The 21962-nt window shown below is 33.9% G+C and overlaps 1 protein-coding gene across 1 annotated transcript in view; it reads right to left on the reverse strand.

Annotated features, from left to right (window-relative positions):
- The window catches only part of LOC124360680 (5-oxoprolinase), a 70195-nt gene that overhangs the window by 41707 nt on the left and 6526 nt on the right, over window positions 1-21962 (reverse strand). The window contains exons 2-4 of the mRNA XM_046814502.1: window positions 9852-10043; window positions 6905-7140; window positions 4588-4750 (exon numbers count right to left, since the gene is read on the reverse strand). Coding sequence (XP_046670458.1) covers window positions 4588-4750; window positions 6905-7140; window positions 9852-10043 — 591 coding nt within the window. The remainder of the gene's footprint in view (window positions 1-4587; window positions 4751-6904; window positions 7141-9851; window positions 10044-21962) is intronic.

Consider the following 21962-nt stretch of genomic DNA (forward strand, 5'->3'; position numbering starts at 1 on the left):
AATTTCAAGTTACAAGGGCAAGTACACCAACCTTTGACTGTTTCATCATATCGCTATTACTTTAATTATATTCACAATCACTAAACAACGTATTGTCAATTTCAGACTAATGTAATTTTCATGTTTCATTATTATATGCAATGAAAACAAACTGTGAAAAGTGAGGACAATGAAAACCAAACACAAAGAAATAGTCCTTCCAGCTCAGTTAGATGATATAAGTTAGACTTTGAAGGAAACAGGATTTTTCCGGACATTTGCCATCGTTCAGTGAAACAAGGAATCAGTAACACTACGTTTCGAGATCTGCAATCTGATCTCTTCTTCAGGTAAAGAACTAACCTAATACATAATTACAAACTAGGTTAAAATAAACAAATCTTACCAAAGCGTTGTGGCACGCCTAAGTCAGGAATCACAACCTACATGTTGTTTGTCAACTACACTAACTCTATAAACATGCACTTAATAAAAAACTATACAAAACACTAATTATTAAAACTGAACTACGGAATGCAGGTCACAACACGTCTTCACTTGTCTACTAACCACCTACGACTCCGTAGTGTTACTGATTTCTTGTTTCACTGAACAAAGGCAAATGTCCGGAAAAATCCTGTTTCCTTCACAATCCTTCCATCGTCAAAAATAACCTTCAAACAGTTAGACTTTGTTACAACTACAATATATTACTTTGGCAGTGCTAAGTTGGCAAACGAACTAATCCGAGATATTTATAAGATTAATTTTTGATAGAAGTTTCAGTTTTTTTGGGCTATTTTGGTAAATTTATTATTTTTAAAGCCGTATTATAAAGCATATGTATAAACTTTGGAACGGGTAGTAGATTTGAGCTCTGGGCTGTCATGTTTGGTGAAGTTATGCAGAAATGTTTGGCAAGTGCTACCATGAGGGCAATTGCATAGGCTGATTTTGTATACAAAATCTACTTAAAATAACAATTAAGCTAGCCAATCTGAAATATTATTTGGTTAGTAGTTGCATAAATACTTCGAAAGGACACTTGATTGATATCTAGTGGAAATTCGGCAACTTAAAATAAAACAGTACTAGGTCAAATGTGGACCACATAACAAGCACGTTTATCGGCAATCAGTCTTGACTGGCATCATGTGACTCTAGGACACCTCAAATAGTAGTATGTGTGTACCTCAAGGGGTTAAAATATTACCATATATATTGTATCACACCAAATGTGGACAACATATCGAGCATGTCTATCGACAATCAGTCTTGAACTGGCTCATGTAACTCTAGGACTGTAACTCTACCTCAAAGGGTTAAAACATTACCATATATATTGTATCACACCAAATGTGGATCACATAACTGTTGTATGTATCAGCAATAGGCCAGTAAAATAGATAGGTATTTATTTGTAAGAAACCACATTAAACTAAAAATGCTGCAGAATTATAAATCCTTTCTCACAAGAAAAGCATAACACAATAATTACTAAATAACAAAAAAAGGCATGAATAAAAATACCGATTAATTAGAGATTATATAAGCCTTCATAAAACATATAAATAAACATAGAACAGTTATTCTTATATTATTACAGAGACCATATGATGAGTAACATCTTGCCGTCTAGTTTTCTCACTGTAACACATGCTTCACAGTAGGATTGGTAAGATATGAGTAAAAAGAAATAGATCCCATCTAAAAACATAACTATGGCACTTAAACATAGTTTTGTGATAACAGTAAAAGTAATTTCGTAGACATATGTAGCACTTCATTTAACATGTAATTATCATCCTCAAACATCCCCGTCATTGTAGCGTCCATCGACACGTGAAAACATCAATGAGATATTTTTATTTTACTATGTTAAATTAATGAAACACATTAGAAAATTTCACTGAATAACTGAAAAGATTCTTGTTTGATTGTTATATGATAACAATATTTTACATTATTGATTGGTAAAACTACCAACTGTTAAAGTTGAAAAAAGAAGCTGCTCTTGTTTCTTCAGTCCTCGTGTACTATTACTGCCACTCTGTATTGCACCTGTTTTTGAGATTGTGATGTATAAAACAAATAATTTTATGTATTAGTGGTATTTAAAATGTAGTGTAGTGTATTTTAGTGCAGTGTAGTGTTGTGAAGCCATTAATTATTGATTATTACCCAAAAATATTTTTTTTCTTTTTACAGAAAACTAAACTAGGCCTAGCCTATTCTTATTTTACCAATTTTTATTCTGAAAAATGTCAAATGTTAATGAATTGGAAATTGACCCGCTACTTCTACTTATTTGCGATTTTTAGAGTGTTTAAAATTTCTTATAGATATATTGTATAGTAAAATAAAAGTACTACTATTGTTTTTTAATATCTTTTTTTTTAGTGTAAAAAAGCACTTTTATGCAGGGTAAAAATGAATTGGAACACAGTTTCCTAAATATTTCATAACTTATTTTATTTGATTATTGAATGTAACAAATTTCATTTCAATTTTTTCTGAATACAATTTTGTGACAATACATACACCCTAAAATATAAAAACTTTGATCTAACTAACGAGTATTATCATTTATTCATGAAGTTATTTTATTACTAAGGAAAATAAAACGTAAGACTTCATAAATTTAGTTATTGTTTAGTATAAAATATTATACTATGTAGGGCATAACTTATATTTATGTTAGAAGACTACAATTTGATATGGCAATAGTCAGGCTGTTTTTGGCCATTTACATTTTTATTTTTTCCATAGTAAATTCTTAGAATATATATATATATATATATATATATATATATATATATATATATATATATATAAATTCTAAGAGCATAAATAGTAATGAGATATAATTATGAAAGCTATAGAATACTTCAGTAAAACTGTCCATATTACAGATGATCTGAAATATTTTAGTAAAAAAAAAAGTATTTGATTACATATAAATTCTTATTTTGATCATCTAGAAAAAGAAAAATGTATTTATTATTGCAAATAAATAAATATTTTGCAATAGTACATTTAAATTACTGTACAGAAGAGATAGTTTTACAGTACTGTATTAAGATAATTATATTGAGAACAAAGAATACTATTAGTTTACCCGAACATTTTGGTGTTGAACAAATTAAAAAAAAAAGTATGTCTATTACAGATTTTCTTCCACATATTTACATTACTTTTGTACATTTTTGATATTGGTTCTTCACAATATTTATGATAATAAAAAAAATTCTAGGAAGAAGAATTATGTAAAAAATTTTGTACAGTTCCTTTTTTTATTTACATAACCCTGATCTACATTTCTTTAAAAAAAAATCTATGTACAACAATGTACAATTAACACTTTGTACCCTGAGCCCGAGTATAGGTCGGGCCGCGTCGGCAGCGCCTGCTACCGGCGCCCGAGTATAGCTCGGGTCATGTTATTTAATTGTATTATTTAGCTCAGTCATCTTATTTTTTGGATTAAAACATTTTGATTATGTTCATTGGTTGTCTAAGTTCTTATTTGTTGGTTTTGAGATCCCTGGGTCACGTTTTAGTATGAAATACGTATATTTATCGTCGTACTACAAAGCGAGTCTAGACAGCTGATCGTAGGCGCCGCGGCTGATCGTCGGTACTGTCAGTTTGCTTTGTAGTGTTTTCACGTTGTGTGTTGTTGTGAGTCTTAGTGATGTCTTCTACAAATCTTGCCGACAAATACTGAAGCAAATGTTATTATAATGTATTATAAATGTGAATTTAACTGTTTGTAAATAATCAGAACTTTAGTTTCTTACTGAATGAAGTAAAGGCAAATGCAAGCAATGTGAGGTCATCCGTGTGTTTTGTTTTGTATTTATACTCGCTTTGTTCTTTCTTCTAGACTTTCCGTTGATTTTATTTTATATTATTTACTTATTATTTTCGAGTTTAAATAATATGGGTGATGAAATCAAAAGTGATGCAATTCGCGATCTTTTGTTTGACTGCGAGTCGGAAAGTGACGATGATTTTGATACACACCTGGGACCAAATATTGATTTTATGAACGATCTAAACGGAAATTTGCGTGAACCTGTATTTGATTCAGACCATTGTGCTTTAAAAATTACCACTCTAAGGCAAATTATCTGAACTAACAAGCTATGTAGCAAAAACTTTTTTTTGTATTTTTTACATAACATTCAATATTAATGTAATAATTTTTATTTTGAAAATAAACTTTATATTTGTAATACATTTAAAAAAAGTATGTATCTCTATCTTTAAAAAGATATATAGTATGAGTTTATAACATAATTACTGTAATATCACAGAATTTTTTAAAAGCATCATAAAACCCCCAGGGAGCCACGCCGAAACATGTATTAGGGGCCCAGGGTACAAAGTGTTAAAGAAAATGTTGTATGCATGGTGGTTTTTTTTCTAAAATAAGCTTGCAAATTGCTGAAGATGGGGTGGCCATGTTGAACAATTGACATGGTGCAGATCTAAGGATAACATTTCAATTTTGAAAGGCCATGGGGAAAAGGAGAATCAATGTTATGATTTTCAGACTTGTAAAACAAAATAAATTAGATATCAATCAAGCAAGTGAGACACTACCTGGACATATTTCTTGATATGAGGTGTGAGGTAAGCGTCAGCACAGGCTGTGAAACCTCTGGCCACAATGCGCAACATAGGCATGACTTGGTGAGAGAGAGAGACATGATCAAACCCTGCCTTCTCCGCCAACTTTCCCACCAACAACTCATCCTCTACATATCTGAAATCCATCATTACATTAAGTTTAATTAATATAGTTTTTACTAAACTTATATAAAAATGTATTTACCAGTCAGGTTTTACCAAAATATAACTAGATATGATAGTGAATTATAGAAATTAGTTTATTGCCTATATTACTTTTTTAACCCTTTCAGGGCCAGGACCAAATATGAGATGTTGCAAAATTTTTTCACATATCATATCCCCTGTGACTAGTCAAAAGTGCCAGGCTAAAATTGGCGATTTTGCAGTCTCTAGGATTAAAATTTATAACTTCTCATAACAATTAGAGAATGACCTAAAAGTTGCACCAAATTACTCGTATAGATGTATACTATCAACAATAAATATATAGATGTAGTTTTAAGTAATTTAAAATTAAAAAAATAGTGTTTTAATAGATTACATACAAAATTTTTTTATTTTTTTGTAAATAACTAAAAAAGGAAAAATAATTTTACCGTGGGAAGCTATTTTATTATATTGTACATTTAGAAAGGAACAACCATACAAAGTTTTGTGTTATTTCTCTCATAAATAAATTTTTTATGACACATTTTATATAAATACGCATAATTGTACTTCGCAACAAGTGATAAAGCAACTGACTCTTACACTGCAAGAAACTTAAAATAAATATTCACATTATTGATTTACCAGTAAACAGATGATTGTAGGATCCATAAACAGTTTCAATACAGTTAAAAACACTATTTACTAAGAAATATTTACACAATTTTATTTGAAATTTACTTACACTTTTTCTATTTACAAATATGCTACTTACAATCCCGTGAGATCGCAAATTGTCAGTCATTGTAACTACTACAAACAATAGCTAAGCACGTAACTACTAACACTACTAATATTTAAAACCACAAAATAAAATAATAAAGGAGAATCCAGCATAAAATAGTACGATTACAATAAAGCATAAAGAATTAACAACAATAGATCGAGTCAGCTGATAATGTCACGTGACAATTAAGAAATAAAAATGCATAGACCTCCAAAATAAAAATGATATTCATATTAATTATCTACAAATATACCAGGGAATAAAAAAACATAAAACTTTAATTATTTGACGTCGTATTTATTTAAGAAAACGACGAATATCAAGGCGGCAATATATTGTATGTCAGCGACGGCAATATATTACTTTTCAGACACGATCTGTGGCGGCAATATATTGCCGCCTGGCCCGGAAAGGGTTCAAATTCTTATCTATAGAATGTCACACATTTTCTCCTGTCAAAGTCAAGGCCAAACAAATACTGTCACAGCAAAAGATCATACCAACAGTTTTTTACTGGTAGAATTTGTACCACAAGGAACAAGAATTAATGCAGAAGCCTACTGCACAACCATAACCAAGCTCCACCAAGCAAACAAAACAAAAGACACAGCAAGCTGACAAAGTGAATTTTGCACGTTTTTTGCAATCAGAAAACGTACTACTGACAGAATTTCACAGGCTGTAGAGTATTCAATAATCCTAAAGAGTTACATTTGTAGGTACTACAGAGCTGCATGTGACAAGTGAGTTTGCAAGGAATGCAATTACATGAACTATTAATGGCCCTTACTTTAAACACGTCCCTGACACTGCAATCACATTACAGTTTAGACAACTAATTAAAGCCAATTTGTTTTTGGTCTGTCTTTTATATTATTTTATAACAAAGACATACATCATAATAAAAATGATTAAATACAAAATAATTATAGCATTTTGTTCATAACATACACAAATTTTAACATTGGCTATCTATACTATTAAATTAACAACAAAAACTAAAAAAATAAAACCAATAATTTTACTTATAAAAATTGTAAGATATAAATGTATTTTTAAGAAATTTGAATCATATCATGAAAACATAATTCCCATAAGTTTAACACATTGACTGTGACGGACGTCCATCACTGCTATTCCCACTGTCCTAAAGTCGTTACATGAGTCATGTCTTAGTATAGATGTTAATGAAATTGTCAGCATTTGGTTATGATTGTTGATGTATCTTTATCTATAATTTTACAATTTATCCAAAAGGAAAAGTTATTCTTTTACTAGTCACTCAACTGACCAAAAATATGGTCTCTCTTAAGAGCGTTATTTAAAATACAAACTAATAAATATGAGACTAACGTGTAAGAGTGCATGAGAACAACGGCCACGCTGTTGATGCCTCGAGCCTTGAGGTCAGTGAGCTGAGAGAGTAAGCTTGCTGAGTCTAATGGCCGTGTGATGTACAGTGGCTCCCCTGTCTTGCCCTCCACTCGCTGGTACTGGTGATTCAGACTGCACCGCCCGTCCATAGCTGGCACCACCCTGCAGTCCACCTCCACCACCTCCTCATACAGCACTCCAGGTGTCACTATCTCCTACGTCACACATCAGTTAATTAGTTCTAACCTTACTTATATTCACACTTCATTTCCATGATCATGGCATTTATTCTTATACAGTTTTTATAAAATAATGATAAACAAAAGTTTATTCCATACTTGGAAACACATTCAGCCTGAAATTATATCCAAATTGGTACGCTTCATAATTTTTCTTAATTTCAAGTGAATTTTTTATATTATTTACCAAAAAGATATTAATGTAAGCATTTAAAAACATGAAAATTGATCATAACAATGTTTGTAAAAATATATTTGTATTCTATTATTAGAATAGATTTGTTAAGCACATTTTACAAACACTGCATGTACTTGGTTAGTATCCGAGCTTAAACTTAAAAATGCCTCTTGATCAATATTTTTTAACAAGTCGTCTTCAATTGAAAGGTCTTTATTGGAATGAACTATAGCTAATTAGTTGTGTTTTGCATAATGTCATTACTGAACTATAATAAGAAATATTTAAACAGTACCTTCAAATGAGCAAATGATTTCCAGCTTGTATATTGAGCTTCCATATTGAGACAAATAAATCCATCATAACAGATTTGATTGATTATGTAGAAAACATAATGTGCTGTTGTAACCTTCCACCACTTTCATGCACCTTTGTTATTTCATTATTTTTTGTAATGATGAAAAGATTCCCAGAAATCCATTGCTCACTTATAATCACAACTTATACTTTGGCAAATACAGTTGTAGTATAACTACATCTGGTAATGAACTATTTGGCATCATCCCTCAATCAACCACAGAAGTCAACAATATTATCACACTCTAAAAGTCCTTGTGAAAGTGATGAGTACATGTCTGTTTTGGTCTCTACACATTACAGGCTGCTAGAGGCTAGAGACTGTAAATAGGAGATTTTTGAAGAATTTAGGTGTCACGATGGGTTGGCATTATCATTATGTGCCAGAAGGAACTGTGTCTGCAACCAATGAGAGTGCGAAGAGATGTCGCAGATGTCACCTTCTTACACAGAATTGTCAGTTCTCTCTTTCATTACTTTGTCAGCTTGACAACAATGACATACTGTGAGCAATATTTATAGTCTATGTCACATATATTTGATAAACTTATATTGATCTTGACTTGCCTATGTAGTTCTGTGGAATATCTTATGGCTGAATAAATATTTATTCTATTATAGTCTTGAGATACTTTTAAATGTAATTTCAGGGTGCCTACTGGAACAAGATCAACAATATTTTTCATCTGCTGTTTCAAAAGCATACTATATAACTATAGCATTCCACTGTTTTCATTCCTTGTCTCGAAAATCAGATTTCATCTGCGATTGATTTTTTTCACTATAAGCTTTTTTGATATAAAAAAAATACATCACTCATTTGTTTCACCAACAAGGTTCTTTTATCTAAATTACATTGATGTTCATTATTATTCATTTATTTATTGTTTTATATTTATTTACTTTAATATTGTCCCTTGCTAACACTGTCATTTTATATATATATATATATATATATATATATATATATATATATATATATATATATATATATATATATATATATAAAGATAATTCTAAATACACATATCACTTTTTCTAATAGCTATCATCTAATTATAATAACATTTTAAAACTAATTTACTATTGGAAATTGAAATAAATACAAGTAAATACAGAATAAGATAAAGGCAATTGTTTAATCAAAGCCTTCCTTGATAGGACAAAAGTTAGAAATTAAGCTGGCATCAGTCAATGCATACTTGAAAGATATTTAGACAATAATGAGGTAAGAGACCTCAAATGAAGGATGAAAGAAATAAAATATTTTATACCTCAAGGAGTACAGGTCCAATTTTTGTTCTGGATCTACTTTTATAGAGTCACTGATATTATGTTAACAAAAACTAACATTGCTTTTTTGCAGATGATATGAGTATGTCTGTGAAAATTGGGCAAAGGTACATGGCACAATTTATGAAAATCATTCATGGATCTTTCACCAGGGCAATCAACTATACTTGTTCTTTATGCGAAGACCTTTGTGACCAAGCACAAAATTTATGTGTTGGACCACCTGCTATTACTAGTCAAATTACCTCCTTGTGGATTTTTCACTCAAATCCAGTCATCTATGAGAGAAACAAATTTCAAGTCTATTTAACAGTGATAGCAAAAGTGTCAGAGGTTACAAGCAATCCTTACCAAAAGTGACAGAGAGGTTACAAGCAATTCTTACCAAAAGTGACAGAGGTTACAAGCAATCCTTACCAAAAGTGTCAGAGGTTACAAGCAATCCTTACCAAAAGTGACAGAGGTTACAAGCAATCCTTACCAAAAGTGACAGAGGTTACAAGCAATCCTTACCAAAAGTGACAGAGGTTACAAGCAATCCTTACCAAAAGTGACAGAGGTTATAAGCAATCCTTACCAAAAGTGACAGAGGTTACAAGCAACCCCTTACCAAAAGAACTTCCAGCACTGCTTTACACAGTGGACAATCATTAATAAATGTAAGACGTAATAGGAAATAGTTAATTTAATTACAAATATGCTATTCTTATTTAGACATAATGGATTTTTTACTTTGTTTTTATATCCTGTTTTTAACACTCTCCACCATTTCAACCATCTTTTACTAAACTTATTTTTATTGAATTACTATATAAAACTATGGATAGAATTCAGATGTATTGTAACAAAGAATTAATACCAGATCAAATATTTTTGGTCTTGCTTGGTTTCCAATGTAGAGAACATCCTTAAAGCCCTTGGTGATGAGGAGAGCCATTCTCTCACCCTTGCGCTCCAACAGAGCATTGGTTGCCACTGTCGTGCCCATCCGAATCCACTCTATCAGTGATCCATCCACTGGCTCAGAAGCTGGCATTGGCACTCCTGTCTCCTATGAAAATATATATGTATGTTATAAACCTCTGAATATGCCTGGACATGGCATATTCATATTATATTCAGTGAGCTCCACCAAGAGGTTTGCATGTTTAAGCTTCCATAACATGCTTATTTACTAAACTATCATTTTGAAACTGTACAAATTTACAGTTAGAATATCAAGAATAGTTGTAAAATTTACAACTCTCTCATTCTCACAGAAGCGTAATGGTGGTCAAAAGAAAAATCCCAATTTCTTTATCTCTATATAGTACTTTTCAATAAATGCTCTGTGCAATACTTTTCAATTAAACAGGGTTAAAACAGCTGATTAAAGTATTTTTAACATCGGTTTGATTAAAACAGACAACACTAACACAAAACATTGCAAAGTGATTCTTTTGAGTGCAGTTTTACAATAAAGTTTATATTGAATATACAGTAGAGCAAAAAGTATTAAGTGTTGTGCATGCACCGTTGCTTTTTATAATATTTAGGAATTTTAGACAATTTCAGGTTGCTTTCCAAGGTGTTACACTATCAGAAATCAGAAAACTATCATCTAAACCACTAATAACTAAATGGAAGAATTTGTTATTTGAAACATAAAGCTTACTAAAATGTACGGTCGAACTGCAGATTAGGAAAAAGAAGAACTGGTATGTGCTTCTCTACTCTGCTTACCAAGTAAACCAAAATCATTGAGAAAGATAAAACTTCAGTACAAAGAATTTTAAAATCATTAAATTAAATTTTCTAAAAGCTTCAAATAGCCCATAACCTGCTTGAGGATGATCTGGACAGAAGAATAGAATTATGTTATGGTCAACTTTCTATTGCAATAAATGTTGTAGTTTATTTTTATTTAGGGAGAGGATGTTAAAATGCTTTTTGTACAGTGAGAGGCTCGTTGTCCCCTCAATAGTGCAGGACACCTGCAGACTCATTGTCCCATAGACTACCGGCTAAAATCGCCTCATTACCGAGGACACTAAGGTTTTTGTCTACTTTTTTCACCCCGAGTACAGACTTGCCACAGTGCTTCACACAGTTCCAAGTGTCCTCTCCCTGGACTATAACTCCAATGATGTTCTTGGGAGTGACTGCAAAGCCGATCTCAGCAGAGAGAGAAGCCCACCACACATACCACCTCTCGCATTAAAAAAACATGTGCAAAACATTGTGTCGATGACAGCGGACATGACTTGAGGTTCCATGACCTCCCTGTGCTCAGCCGATCTGGCATACGAGTCGGATCGGTTCCTGGCTCCCTGCACAGCTCTACGGAGACATCTCCTCCGGAGTTCAGGCGTCCATCAATTGACTGGTTTCTTTCTTCACTCGTCGACGAGAGACACCGGGCATGGACTGTTTACACGCAGACGAGATGAGAGTCATAGTTGCTGTGACCAGATCTTCAGCGCTTCCATGATGACCAAGCGTCTTGTTCTTGACGAGATCCTCAAATGAGTTTTTGTCCAGACATTCCAGCGTCGAGGCAGAGGAGCAGAATTGTTATCTGGATTCGCCTGTTCGGAAAGGAACTTAAAAAATTATGATCTGGTGGTCGATGGCGGAATAGTTCTCACTGACGTTTCTGTCGGTAATTCGGTGGGCAATTCCTTCAGATGATAATGAGATGTCCAGTGTCATCTCTCCATACCCTGGACGACTGAAGGTGGAAACGCCGCCCTTGTTAAGGATTATGGAGTCCCGACCTGGTAGCCATTTCCAGGATGTAACGGCCTCGAGAGTTTGTCTAGAAGAACCCAACTCTACTGCTCTGGCATTAAAATCACCACAAAGATGTCCGCTGTCAGTGATGTTCCTGATCTCATCCTCAAGGTAATCACGGTAATGAAAGTCCGCAATGTTGATTTGGTGTGAGTTAGCAGGAGAAAAAGGTGAAACCCTCGCTCCTCACCCAAATGAAATCGTTACCCTAGCTGGTTACCAGGAAAGGTGCCTTTCTGAGGTTAAGAATCCAGATTGCCGGAGTGCCAGAAGGATCCGAGAACTACTGCAGGGAGCGACGGTTTCTGATATTACTCACTGAAAAGCAAGAGCCACGCTCAGAGGCAAACTGGTACAGCAGATCATTTGCTGTTTTGCTCCTCTGCATGTTTAATTGAGAATTCTTATCATTTCTTCTGAGACTGGACTTCTGGAGTGCTTGTTTATACACCCCGCAGCGACTAGACCTAGCCGAATGTCTAAACTGGCTTCCGAACACAGGACGCCAGACTCAGCGGCGGTGCATGTACTGGCCTTGTGGCCCTGGCCACCACACTTTTAGCAGAAACTGCTCTTGATGGGACCGCTGCAGCGATTGGTTTCATGAAGTTTTGCCACATCTCTGGCACCCAGGGTAAGAATTGCCATCTTCTGTCCACGAAAATTGACCTTTGACACGCTAGGCTACTTCAATGGCATTACCAAGGGCAGATTTGAGCGGACATCCTTGCCAAAAAGGGAGCAGAATCCACATTGGTGGGGCCTGAGCCAGGTTGTGAGATAGCCTTCTCCAACATTAAAGCTCTGGTCAAAGATTGGGAAAAGAGGACAAGACACAAGAATTGGAGTAGAGCCTCAGGTTTAAGACTATCCAAATTGTTTATCTCTCCTTACGCTAAAGGGTGGACAGCTCTCCTAGACCAGAATAAGGAGGATATAAGACTGATATTAGGAATGTTGACAGGACATGGCCCTCTGAGGAAGCACCTTATGAAGGTAGGCCTTAGTCAGAGCAGAGAATGTAGACTCTGTGGAGAAGAGGAGGAGTCAGCGGAGCACATTTGGTTGGATTGTCCTGCCATCGTAGAGACTTGGAAAAGATACTTGGGAGCATATCTCCTCAGCCCCAAGGACATTAGAGAACAGGAGCCCTTAAATCTGATTGGTTTTTGCAAAAGCCTCGGTCTTTGAGGGCACAAATTAAAAGTAAGGGAGACACAAAGGTCCTTTTTAGGACTAAGTGCGGGGACAAACTGTCCTCTTCCCTCAGGAAGGAAAAAAAAGAGGGAAGATTTGACGGCGTTGCCTACTTCCATTTCGGTAGTGAGTTTTGTCCAGGTCCCTCACTACCAGCGTCGACTTGGGTTCGAGGACACGGACTATCGCGTTAGTACCCAAGATGGATTGAAGTCGGTGCTGAAAGTGGACTTACTCACGGCGGCTTCTCTGCACTCGACAAGAAGATTGCTGGCACAGGTCTTCCTGTGGCCCTTAATTCCGGTGCCCCTCTCATCAGCCTTTGCCTTCTGACGATGTCCCCCAGCACATTGGTGTAGGTTTAACCTTCCTACGGCATGATTAAAAGAGTGTTCAGACAATTCCTGAGGGACTTCTTCGGAGGTTTCTTCTTCTCCCTTATGCCAGCTTGATCTTCAGGTTGCTGAGGAGGGGTTTTCTTCCTGGACTTCCTCCCGATGACCTTGAACCAGAGACCAGATCTCTGTGTCCACATCTGCTGGTTCTTCCATCTTCTTTTTGTCTACCTCACACTCGGCAGTATAAATCTGATAGTAGGCACAACATCAATTATTACAATACCAATAATCCTCATATTCTAGATGAAAAACAAATTAAATTGAAAGAAATTACTGTATGGGCGTCTTGAATCAACGTCTATTGATCTATTTTTCAGTTCCAGAAATAAGGCAAGCAATTTTCCAACAAGATGGTGCTGCACCTTACTATATAAATTCATTCAAGAATTTACTAAGACTCTTTTTCAGTTTTGGATTGGTCTTGGTAGTTATTTGGATTGACCAACCAGATCTCCTGATTTAACTGTGCGTGACTTTTTCTTATGGGATTACATGAAGGAACAAGTGTACACCCTCAGTTGTAACAATGGTGATGATTTAAAAAACTTTATCAAAGAGGGACTTCTTCAAATACCCCAGAACTTTTTAAGACTTAACTTGTGGATTTCAATTTAAATAAATTAGTTTTACAGTTAACTTTTCATTACTATTTAGTTAAAAAGAATCGTTTCCGTCAGCGACTTTAAATATTTTTCTTTCAACCACAATCCTGTGAACAGGAAAATTTTACAAACCATTCTTGATATTCTAATTAAAGACTGTAAAGTTTCTAAATAATCAGTCCGTAAACAAACATGTCATAATAGCTTAAAAATATTTATCTTATTTATCTGTAAAAACACACACACACACACTATATTTAAATATTTTATATTACATTTTTTACTGTTGGTGTACATGTCTGTACATATCTGTCATTTTTGCAGTGAGTTTCAAATACTAAAAGTGTAATTTAGTGAACTTTATCTCTCCTACAAAACTCAAGCCATTGCACTTTGTAAGTATAACCAAGCTATGAATAGAAATAAAAATTCTTGGGCACTAAAATGCCATTAAAAATAGCATGCCAATGGATTCAAATTTATGCCATAGTATTTTTGTGTAATCAACAGAAATAGTACTCTGATCATCTCACAAATTAATTTGTGTCTTTGAGTTCAACAATACAGTGTGAAAAACACATTAATATTCCTATAAGGAAACAAGAACAAAATGAACTACCTAGTATAATCTAAAGCTATTATATTTAATGACTAGTGTGAAGAAAGAGGGTATTAGTCCAATTAGTACACAAGTTAGAATGTTTAAAATGTTGATTTTTTCTGAAACACACAACAGTAGGCTTTAGGAGAATGATATAACAATAAAGTGTTTTATCTTATCTGAAGTATGATTAACATGTGAACTTAATAAAATAAAGAATCATAGACTGCAACTTAATTCATTGAGACAGTTAATTCCATTATCAGGAATTTGGTTTGTTATGGCTTACATTTTCCCAATGATAGTCCAAGATAACCAATCAATCAATATAACAGTAAGGCCACAACTGTGAATTTTTTAGCAGGAATTTACAAACTCAAAATACAATATATTATAGGAAAACAATTAACCAAAAAATAAATGGAAAATGGTACTAAGTGGTGGTGGTGGTGGTTTACAAACAGTATACATTGTGTTACTGTTTAAATTTTATGGTGGCGGCTAGATGCAACAAGGCCTACGCACAGGCAGATTGTCCATGTAGGCTTTCCAGTATTGATATATTTTATTGCGTAACTCTTTACATTTCTCTTACATTTTCTTCTATACATAAGCTGTTGTATAAATAATTATAGCTATTTCATCTAAGAAAAGATTGTATACATGAATATATAAACTGCTGGAATGAGGTTCTGGGTTAGGTTTTGTTTAGAAAATCTAGTCACACATTTAACTTGTAATTGTTTTCCCTTATTTACCACTTAGCTGCAACAAGAACAGTTTCAAATTTTTTTTAATATTCTCTATAAGGTAATTCATTTGACAAGACATGAATTAAATTGGAAGTAACAATTTAAATAAACAAAGTAATTATTCAAATAGTAATTATTTTTATTCTCTAAAACATTACTTTTTGATTTAACATAATAAGTTTATAAACTGTATTTTTTAACAAAGATTTCATTTGTTTAATAATAATATATTTATCCTAGCATATGTCCTGATCTACAATGTCCTATCTTACAATGACGTTCATTACAATAATTATTTTATTACAGATACAATGAAATATGTACAGATTGTTTTTACTTTATTACAAATATGTCTTAAATTCAGAGATTTTTTCAACAATATAAATTTAGGTTTTAGTTTTTACATAAAGAGGAAATAATTTTTAATTTATGCAAAGAAAGAGTAATGGTATAATTTTTTCCTTGACTAAATCTTTAATGATATGATAAAGGCATGTGATTCATCATATGCAAGCACTAAAAGAGAGAGAATGTTTACGTAAATATACATAAGTCAAAATCACCTGTTCCTTCATTTTGCTACAAAACGGGAATTTTAAAGATATTTTCAATCCTAGAACATTGTTAAATAATGGAATTGTAGTTTTTAAAAATGTATGAGGACAATTGGTTTCCCTTTATTTAAAATTATTCATGGGTGATGTACAAATTTTTTTAATTTTAAATATTTTTAAACAAAAAACGAGACAAATACACTGTATCTAGTAAATGATATTACCTATTCGTGGAGCTAGAAAATTATTACTTTCTAAATAGATTTTCTCACTCCTAGCCCCCATCATACATTCCTTATAAAATATAAAAAGTAGGTAATGTAAAATTAAAACAAAATTTCAGTATATATTACATGATACACATTTCAAAATTCTCCTTGACATGTACTAATTGATGTAAATTAAAGAACATTACTCTAGGGAAGTTATAGCATGACCGGTGGGATGCGCGTGAGGAGTGGAGGAGTTGAGCGCGTGGGGGCACAATCTAAAGTAGGGGAGGGAATACGGTGCTACTAACCCTACTGAGAGTTTTCGGCTCCCGTCTCATAGTGGTGGCGGGAGCCGAATATTGTAGTGTTTGCCAACATTTCTAGACCCTTATGTTCTTACCACGGTGGTCTTTTATGATGAGGAATTTAGTATAGGAGACCTTGAGAATATTTGAACATTTCTAGACTCTTTTGAAGTTACGGCGACGGACTTTTATGATGGGGAATTCAATACAGGAAATCTTGGGACCGGATGTACGTGATCTTAACAATGACTATGTTCTGCCGAAATTGTGTTCATAGCTCACCCTTCTTAATGAGTTCGCAGTAGAGATACCTGGTGGTAAGAAAGGGTTCTCATAAATTGGGAAAGGGTAGGAATTTATATTATTCTTGATCTCCAACGACGACAACAGTTCAGAATTGTAATTGTTACGCTTTGTTAGCCATTAAAATTCAATTTATCATATACTAACCGTGTAAGCTTCAGGATTTACAATACAATTATACACTACTAAATTTTCAACTGACATAGCCTAGCTGCTAAATTAAAAATTAATATAAAACTGGTTAAACTAATTTGTCAATATACACAGTAGAATAAGAAAAAACTCAGTTTTATCTACCAACTTGTATCAAGTTAATTTAATGATGTATACTTAAAATAACAATAACGCCAACGATCCACACGCAATAGTTAACATAATAAAACCCCGTTGTCGATGAAAATTATTTATTGTTCTTCGAACTACACCCAAATCAAAATTGTCCAGATTACTTTTAGTATGTTTGCGTTTTCTTACTTTGTTGGGCGTACTAAAAGAATTGCCAATTGGACTTATTTTTTTTCCTCCTTCAAAATTCGTCTCAGCGTACTTTCAGAAATTCCAGTTGCCTCTACGACACGCTGTTGAACTTTCTTCAAATTCTTTATCTTCCATCTCAAACTCTACTTAAAACGTAATGAGCACAACGCAATTAATTCACAAATTGTATTACAACTCGTGAATTGGCACAAGTGAATGTTTTTTGGGCGGCACGTATAGAAGACTGGAGACCGAAGTTCACAAGGCTAAATACGGCAACAGACTGAGCCGCTCCAACCCCCACCACTTTAGTTCCGTCTTTGCCTACGGCGCATCTCGAAGTCACCGGTCATGCTATAAATTCTCTACTATACTGTTATTTTGTAATTAAACTAATATAATTAACTGTCATTTTTACAAAACATTCTTGTGTTCATCATTTCTTTCCAAACAGTAAAAAGCCTGTCCTTAAATGCATATCTGAGTTGTATTAAAATCTTCTCTTGGAATGCCTCTATATATCACTACTCTACATTTTTTAAATCTGTTACATCATCTCATCAAGAATAATAATTTCAACCATAGATTTGAAGTGTTCCTACAAAAACATTGTCCAACAGTAATATATCTGATGACCTTGCAATATTACTAAGTAGGAGTAAGCAAAACCATGTGAGACATATCAGGCTTGGTTTCGCTGAGGTTGTATGTAAAATTATTTCAAGTCTACATCTACATGTGTTACAGTATCAAAATGTTAAAGTAATATATGATAATGCTCAATTTTTTTACAAAGGTATTTATCCTGCAATTTTCTTGTTACCAGCATGGTCATCCAAAGATGACTAACAATTAGCCAAATCCCATGATTTTTTTATTTTGTCTATAAATAAAAAATTAAAGTAAAGGATGTCTTATTTTACCAGACAAAGTTAGGGCTAAAAAGCCCTCTCTAACACTTGACTTGGGGACAAATGGCTTAAAGATGACTTCCTAACTACCATCACCAAAAGGCCAAACAGGCGAGTGCTTGTAAGGACAGGATTGCTAACCCATCCAAGCATTAGCCACAAGCGACGTTGCTTGATTCGGTTATCTTACAATAACCGCTGTACCCGTTACACTGTGCTATAAGTCAGTGTAGTCTCAAGATATTGTGTGCAGAAATTTATTTTTTTATAGCCCCTTGAGTGATAGGCTTCACCAATGCTCAGTAATTCTAATATCTAAACATATTTCCATATTTACTTCCAAATTAATTTTTTTACTGAGTGTGATATGGATTTCCATTGTGATGGAAAAATCTTTTTATTTTTTATTTACTGAAAATACTCAATGAGACTGAAAAATAGGATTTTATTACGTAGGACAAAGAACATGTTGGAACAACAAAAACAAGCCTACAGCTAGAGGGTGTTTTTTTTTTTTTGTAATTGCATATAATTAAATTGTCACTTTTATATGTTTTATAGATTTTTCATACTGAGATATGTTTATTCATAATGGGAGGTATATTCATTATAAAATATACATTGTCATGTACAAGTAATGGAAAAATTTCATTTACAGAAACATTTAAGTAGCTATAGGTAACCTACTTTCTAAGCTTATCAGCAAGGAGAAACTTTTGCATAATCTATTTTAGTTTTTAGGAGAGCTTATTGATGGGTGTAAACGAAAGTCATACCTAGCTATTTTATTTTTTTAGCTTTTACAAGTTAGAAATAAGCTAAATTTGAACTATTAAAAAAATTTTAATGTGCTGAAAAAGTGACAACTACAATATTTTTTAGAAAGAGTACTTCTTTGGTAACCTTGGATCTGCTCAAACTTTTAAACGAGCTAACAGTAAAGAAACCTGTGTAAACCGTACAATTTTTTTTGGAACACCCTATACACAAGAAGCAAAATAAATTTTTTAACTTAGAAAAATTATCAGTAACTAGTGACCTTTCAAATGAGGTATGGCTTGACATACCATTACATTAGAAAATCTTTAAAAAAATTGCCCCTACCTTCCCTTTTTGTGCCATTTTAGGGTATTTGCGAGTGATAAAAAATTATTTTTCATGAATTTTTTTGAGGTTGAAATATGAGGGTTTCATTAAAACCAAGAAGGAGGTAGGTTTCTCGGTTCAGCTGTTATATATACATTGCGTATGGGTGGTCTGCCTCACCCTGTACTACAAACAGTATATAATAATCAACTATTATACAATCAAGCCCAACATTGATATTTATTCATTACTTCACTTATTTTTAGTATTTTTCAAAGCTGTATTTAAAAACACACACACACCCAACGTGCAAGCACATATTGACAATAAGATTATTACTGTCAATACATTTTGTACATAGAAAATTGTCATAGATTTCAATATAAAGAAAGACACACGGTTATCATCATCGGTCCAGCTCCACAATTTGTTAATACCACTAAACAAAGTTAAACAGTTTTTAACCCTTTGAGTAGTACGTGAAACTGCTTCAAAATAGTAATGATGTTCCAGAACGTCAAATGAAAACAAGCCAAAAGGAGTAATGACGTTTCAGAACGTCATTTATTGTTTGTTACGAAATTGATTTTTTCTTTTTTTTTTGTTTTATTTGCTTTCATTTAGAAACCATATAGTTATTTAAAACTAATTTTAAACCAAACCATAGTTGGTAGTGAAATTTTTGAGGCACAATAATTTGCAAATAAGACATTATTATCAACCATCTTATATCTCGAGCGGACAGGATAGCCGCACACCACCATCTATTAGAAACAACAGAAACTTAATGGAATTTCCCACTAGAGTGTTGCTAGGTAAACATGTGAAGTGGTTTACCGTTTCGTTTACATAGTTTGCTGCTTATATGCTTATATGCTCGAAAGTAATTATACCTAGTGTATTAGTACTGATAAGATGGATTTGGATCCGGACATTATGCTTCAAAATGAAGAGATCATACATCTTATCTATGACGTGAGTGAGGATGATCAAATTACTGAAAACGATGGCAGTGTTCTTCATTCGGACAATGAACAAAGTGACAGTGGAGAAGACACATTTTTTAATGCAGACTATGTCTTTGCGGATCAAAGTGATGTCCGAAGACGACTCCTTTGTCAATGCAGGTACATCTACTAGCGATATCAGACACCAAGGACACTCTTTCAAAGTCTATGATGACGACTAATGACAGTATCAATTTTTCTAATAATTCATCCCTGTCAGATAATGCGCCTGAACTATGTCACGATTTGCTCTTGGAAACCATGGGAATATTTTTAATCACCAAGAATGTTTCATTTGACAATTCTAAATCGGACCTTACATTGGATGATGTGTCAAATTTTTGAAGGAAAGGAGATTGAATTCTTTTACAATCTTTTTGATGAAAATTTAGTATCTCACATAGTACAAGAGACAAATAAGTATCCTTGTGATGAAATGAAAAATGAAAACACCAAAAATGTTTCTAAAGTAAAACGCTGGAGTGACACTAATATAGACGAGATGTACTGTTTTTTGGGGAGTTATGATGCTCATGCCTCATTGCAGAAAAAATACAATTAAACAGTACTGGAGCACGGATACTTTATTGCAAACACCAATTTTCTCCACTCTGTTCAGTCAAGATAGGTTCCTACTAATTCTTAGAATGCTTCATTTGGACGATAATTCCCCTTTCAGAAAGATGGTGATAAGCTCTACAAAATAAGAACTGTTATTGAAACCATCAGAAGAAAGTTTTTCTTCAAAAAACAGTCCAGAAAAAAGTCCCGTGATTGATGAAAGTCTGATTCTTTGGAAAGGCAGACTCGAATTCAAGCAGTACATACCTAGCAAGCGCAAACGCTTTGGTATATAAATTTTTGTTCTCTGTGACAGCAATTCAGGTATTGTTCTTGACTGTCTTGTATACTCAGGAAAAGGCACAAACTACATGTCGAGTGAAGAAGAATTTGGGGTCTCAGCCAAAGTAGTAGAAACCCTAATCCACCCCTATTTAGAGCAGAATCATGTGCTCTATCTCGATAACTGGTATACAAGTCCGACCTTATTGAGATGGCTCTTAGATAACAAAACTGGAGCTTGTGGTACGGTAAGAGCAAACCGGAATGTCTGCCAAAAAAAATGAAAGAAGGAGAGTGCATAGTTCGAAGCAGAGAAGACATGATTGCTGTGCGATGGTGTGACCGCCGACAAGTAACCATGCTTTCTACAGTACACCAACATACTATGGTTCCTGTAACCAAACGAGGGAAAACCAAAGAGAAGCCCAAATCAGTCATCGAATACTGCAAGGACATGGGTGCCGTAGATAGAACGGACATGGTTATATCATTCAATGATACAATGAGGAAGACAACCAAGTGGTACAGGAAACTCTTTTTCCACTTGTTAGATCTAACACTACTAAATGCCTTCCGGATGCATGGTATATTCAACAACAAAAAGATTGCATTCTCTGAATTCAGGACATCTCTGATAAGACAGTTGTTTGAGGCGCACTACCAACCCAGACGGGGAGCACTGTGCCACGCCCAGTAGCAGCGCCAAGTGGAGACAAACATCCGCTCCGCCTGACAGCGTGCCATTTTGCCCGCCCCCTCCCTACTCCTGAAGGTCAAGCAAGGAAAGCTCAAAAGTGGTGTTATGTATGCTACAACACAACCACCCGTGAAAAGAAGAGGAAGGATACCACATTTCACTGCCCAGATTGCAATGTAGCATTGTGTATTTACCCTTGTTTTGAGGAATTTCACACCAAAAACAATTTGTAAATCACCTGTAAATCATAAAA

Source organism: Homalodisca vitripennis, chromosome 4 (assembly GCF_021130785.1).
Source record: "Homalodisca vitripennis isolate AUS2020 chromosome 4, UT_GWSS_2.1, whole genome shotgun sequence".
Classification (NCBI taxonomy): Eukaryota; Metazoa; Arthropoda; class Insecta; order Hemiptera; family Cicadellidae; genus Homalodisca; species Homalodisca vitripennis.